Source organism: Myxine glutinosa, chromosome 5 (genome assembly GCF_964187855.1).
Source record: "Myxine glutinosa chromosome 5, kmMyxGlut1.1, whole genome shotgun sequence".
Lineage (NCBI taxonomy): Eukaryota > Metazoa > Chordata > Myxini > Myxiniformes > Myxinidae > Myxine > Myxine glutinosa.
In genome coordinates, this window is record NC_136265.1 from 143,581,765 (window position 1) to 143,587,372 (window position 5,608).

General features: G+C 45.1%; 1 protein-coding gene across 1 annotated transcript in view; it reads right to left on the bottom strand.

The window, feature by feature from the left end:
- Positions 1-589, bottom strand: part of LOC137439679 (neuronal-specific septin-3) — a 180,941-nt gene extending 180,352 nt beyond the window's left edge. The window contains exon 1 of the mRNA XM_068135665.2: positions 234-589. Within this exon, the coding sequence (XP_067991766.2) occupies positions 234-291 (58 nt within the window). The 5' untranslated portion in view covers positions 292-589. The remainder of the gene's footprint in view (positions 1-233) is intronic.
- Between the last annotated feature and the right edge of the window lie 5,019 nt (positions 590-5,608).

Below are 5,608 nucleotides of genomic sequence, written 5' to 3' on the forward strand. Positions count from 1 at the left end.
CTGTTTGTGCCAAATCCGAGAGGCGAATGACAGCGACGTGAAAACTTCCACGAGTCAAGACCGTGACGTCATGCTCTCGACCCTTTCGGACAACAAACGACCGTCCGAGCAGCCAAGATCATTCCTAATCCCACGCGGTTTATGGAAGAAATAACTTAAACCTCGACCGCGGAGTTTTGGCATCAGAATTCCCTGGAGGCGCGAATTCCCGCGTTCCTTATGTAAATACGAACCTTCAAAGTCCGATAAAATCCCCTCCAGGTGGGCGCTGATGCTGTCTTTGGACTCCATGGAGATCCTTGTCCAGGTGCTCCGAGCGTCTGGTGTACCTGTTCGCCGGATCGCTTCAAGGATCGCTGGAGGAGCGCGCAGGTTCGGATTTTCGGTTGCTCAGTTGTGGGAAGAGCTGGAGCACGGTCCAGGAACGTCGCCGATCCGCAGGCAGAGCAACGGCAGAGAGAGAGATCTCGGTCTCACCCCCGGCCTCGTCTTTCCCTCCCAAAATCCCCCCATCGCCGTCCCCTGCTCCGCCCCAGTCACCGCAGCTCTCTATCGTGACCCTTTCTCTCTCTCCCACCCCCACCGCACCACCACCACCACCACCACCAATTGCAGCCTTCCCCGAAACCGTCCCCCATCCCATTCCCTCTTTCTCTAAACGTGACCCCAGCTACGTGCCCCCACCCAGCTCTCTCTCTCCCGTTTCCTCGAGGGAAGTCGTCCCTTCCCCCAGTCCACATCCACAGGCAGCTGCCACAGGCCCAGCCCATGGAACCCTCTCTTCTCTTTTGGGCCAAACCCAATCTACACAATTCATCCATTTGTTTTCAACCAAGAAACCCTCAAACTTTTCCTCTTCTCTAAATCTCCTTCAATATCTCTCCAGGTCACACCATGTATCCCCGCTACAGTTCGACCCCAACCCCAACATCAGCTTTCCATTGCTGCATCGATCCTGCTCATTCAAACTTTGCTGCCAGCAGGAAGGCTCCATCTACGTATTACGTACGCAATATTACGTACGCAAAATGGTTTGGCACCATTTTTAACATCACTCAACATCTCCTCCATGGAGGAGGTGTATGGTATGTATGGCACATCCTCTATTTCTTCCCTCCAATGCTTTCCCTTCCTTGGGTTGACTCCAACCTTATCACCTCCTCCTTCCATCACACCCACACTGCACCTCCTTTTTCTCTACCCATCACCCCTCCTTTATTTATCATTAATTTTTCTAATTTAGTCCTCACCTCTTCAACCCCCCACCCTGCGTACGTAATAAATAGATGGCCGTCATATCTCAACCAACTTCTGTCATTAGCATCGTAGAGAGTGGAGGTGGAAGGGGGGCTTGAAGGGGGGGCGCTGCGATGAAATGGATTTAAACCTTCGAACGAATCAATTCCTCGGAAAGGTTAGCTCAGTGAATACATTCAGTCCCTCGTGAGGAAAGGTCCCTTTGTTACGAGGAATAGTGGGATTGTTGAAGCCACGCTGTGACTTGTGGAAGGCGAGTCGGTACAGTTACAGATTTGTCCGGCTGCACTCCGCAGGAAATCCGTGGACTGTGGTGAGATGCAATTGGGGATAAGAAGAAGAAGATTTCACAGGTGATAACATTTTGACGGGGAAGCGGGGAGTAAGAGACCTTGTAAATAAGATCATTAAATTGTCGTGAAGATCATCAGTTATCCTCCATGTGGTGTACCCAAGTACCACGGGAGGGTGCTCCTGCCAAACGCCCTTCTGGAGTAACGAAATGCACTAGGTGGGTTGCCATTTCCTTCCCAGGATGGGGTTTGGGGGGAGGGGGGAGTCTGTCAGTTGTTGAGCCAATAAAGAACCAACTGCAACTGTCACGATAGTAAGACAATAGAAACAAGAAAAAGAGCAATCAGAGATTGCAAACCCTCGCCAGGATGTATTTTCAGTGGTTTTTAAGGCTTTTGTGTTAAAACAAATATGGCAGCGCTTTCGGAGATATAGAGATGCAAAGTTTTTCGGTTTTTCCAAGATGGCGGCCGAACCACGTGACCTATGACGTCATAATTATCATTAAAAAATCTGCAGGTAGAGTTGCACCTATGGTGAAAATTTCCTGTCGATCAGACCAATGGTTGCAGAGAAAATCGTATTTATTCTGTGCGAACAAACAGACAGACAGATGAAAAATCGGTCAGAGACCGAGGACTTGCCGGAATTTACTTTTTTATCGGCCATTTAGGACAAATATGGCGGCCGAACCACGTGCCCGTTGACATCATCATTAACATATATTATTCCCCATGGAGAGTTCTTTACAATGAGCCATGTCTCAATTTTTTCTATTCAGCACTTTCGGAGATATGGAGGTGCAAAGTTTTTCGGTTTTTCCAAGATGGCGGCCGAACCACGTGACCGATGGTCATCATTAACATATTTTATTCCCCATGGAGAGTTCTTTACAATGAGCCATGTCTCAATCTTTTCTGTTCAGCACTTTTGGAGATATAGTGGTGCAAAGTTTTGCGGTTTTTCCAAGATGGCGGCCGAACCACGTGACTGATGACGTCATCATTAACATATTTTATTCCCCATGGAGAGTTCTTTACAATGAGCCATGTCTCAATTTTTTCTGTTCAGTACTTTCGGAGATTTTGAGGTGCAAAGTTTTTCGGTTTTTCCAAGATGGCGGCCGACCCACGTGACCGATGACGTCATCAATTGGGCACAGTCTGTTCCTGGGCAAGACCAATATGTGTGCAAAGCTTGGCGATTCTACCTGCAACGGTGTAGACATAGTGCTGCAAATAGACAGACAGACAAACAGACAAACAGACAGACAGACAAATGAAAAATCGGTCAGAGACCGAGGACTTGCCGGAATGTACTATTTTATCGGCCATTTAGGACAAATATGACGGCTGAACCACGTGACCGATGACGTCATCATGAACATATTTTATTTCTTTACAATGAGCCATGTCTCAATTTTTTCTGTTCAGCACTTTCGGAGATATGGAGGTGCAAAGTTTTTCGGTTTTTCCAAGATGGCGGCCGAACCACGTGACTGATCACGTCATCATTAACATATTTTATTCCCCATGGAGAGTTCTTTACAATGAGCCATGTCTCAATTTTTTCTATTCAGGACTTTTGGAGATATGGAGGTGCAAAATTTTTCGTTTTTCCCAAGATGGCGGCCGAACCACGTGACCGATGACGTCATCATTAACATATTTTATTCCCCATGGAGAGTTCTTTACAATGAGCCATGTGTCAATTTTTTCGGTTCTGCACTTTCGGAGATATGGAGGTGCAAAGTTTTTCGTTTTTCCCAAGATGGCGGCCGAACCACGTGACTGATGACGTCATCATTAACATATTTTATTCCCCATGGAGAGTTCTTTACAATGAGTCACGTCTCAATTTTTTCTATTCAGCACTTTTGGAGATACGGAGGTGCTACGTTTTTCGGTTTTTCCAAGATGGCGGCCGAACCACGTGACCTATGATGTCATCATTAACATATTTTATTCCCCATGGAGAGTTCTTTACAATGAGCCATGTCTCAATTTTTTCTATTCAGCACTTTCAGAGATATGGAGGTGCAAAATTTTTCGGTTTTTCCAAGATGGCGGCCGAACCACGTGACCGATGACGTCAGCATTAACATATTTTATTGTTAATGATTTAACAATACTTCTTTGGAGATTTAAATCTTTGGAGATTTAACAATACTTCTAACAATACCCCACTTCTTTCCTGAAATTCCTCATAGTGTTCATTTGCTTTATACCGTGTACCCCTCCCAGCTGCCCCAGCCCTCCCCCTTCCACAGATCTACCGAGGTCCTTGTTCTATACTGTTGTTGTGCTTGTGTGCTTCCCGTTCCTTCCCTCTTGTCTTCCGCTCCCTTCATTGTATGTTTTATGTGTCTGTGCATGTTTTCATGTTCAATGTGTTAGCTCTTGCACGAGCCTCGGTTCTGTGTACAAAAAAAAGAAAACATCGGCTTGTTCTTGTCACCTATCCAACTCGTCCACAAAGTTTAGCCATAACTCGTCCATACCTTTTTTTTATATATGTTATACTAGCCGAAAGCACCCGGCGTTGCCCGGATTCTTTTTGAATGAATTTACTACTATAATTCAGCTTTTACGCGTGGCCGTAGAAGATTGACTACTATAATTCAGCTCAGCTTTTAATTGCGAAATGAGCCCAGCCCGGCCGAGGTGGGCCTCGACTGGCCTCACCACCTAGCCTATAACCTTCCCAGGGCCCGTCCCGACATTTTAAGTTATTTTTGAATGAATTTACTACTATAATTCAGCTTTTCCTCGCGGGCGTAGAAGATTGACTGCTATAATTCAGCTCAGCTTTTAATTGCGAAATGAGCCCAGCCCGTCCGAGGTGGGCCTCGACCGGCCTCACCACCTAGCCTATAACCTTCCCAGGGCCCGTCCCGACATTTTTAGTTATTTTTGAATGAATTTACCACTATAATTCAGCTTTTACTCGCGGCCGTAGACGATTGACTACTATAATTCAGCTCAGCTTTTAATTCCGAAATGGGCCCAGCCCGGCTAAGGTGGGCCTCGACCGGTCTCGTCACCGAGCCTAAAACCTTCCCGGGGCCCATCCTGACATTTCTAGTTATTTTTGAATGAATTTACTACTATAATTCAGCTTTTACTCGTGGCCGTGGAAGATTGACTGCTATAATTCAGCTCAGCTTTTAATTGCGAAATGGGCCCAGCCCGGCCGAGGTGGGCCTCGACCGGCCTCACCACCTAGCCTATAACCTTCCTGGGGCCCGTTCCGACATTTTTTGTTTCAGTGGTTTCCTCCTATCTTTCACCGTTCAGGAGATTAGCGCGTGCAGACAAACAAACAAACAAACAAAAACTTTCTTTTATATATACACAAAGAATTAAGTTAAGCACCCCCCCCCGTTTTTTTACAACCTCGCACATTACAAGTTTGTTGTCGTCAAAACAGTGTAATATACCCATGATATTGCTATATTTTCTGGAGAAGTGATATTATGGTCACATAAAAACATAACAATCATGCCGTTTTCATTATTTTATTCTGAATAATTTAAGGTGAAATTTTTTGGGAATTTTAGGCATATTTTCACCTCAATTTAAGTATGGAGCTATAGGTCCATCACGGACAGTGTGGATGACGTATATGTTTTCTAACGTACAGTCATTGTTCTGAGAAGACCTCTAGCGATCTTTGCGTCAATAACGTGTGTAGGACCCACGTGATCGGATCACTACTCAACCCAACTCAACCCTACGAGTGCACTCATCTGCATTTCATCAATGGATAATTGCTAATGTCATACCAATCATTATTTGATCTCACATACCTTAGAATATATGCCAATGTATACATATACACAAAGAATATATATTAGGGGGTGCTTACCTTAATTCGTTGTGTAGGGGTGCTTAACTTAATTCTTTGTGTATATATATATAGATAGATAGATAGAAGATATCGCTTTTCGCCCTGTCTCTCAAAGGTGAAGAATCACTTAAAAATGGAATAATTATTGTAGCCGAATCCATATTCAGATCTTCACCAAAATCGAAACGATTAGTCCTTGTTGCACACA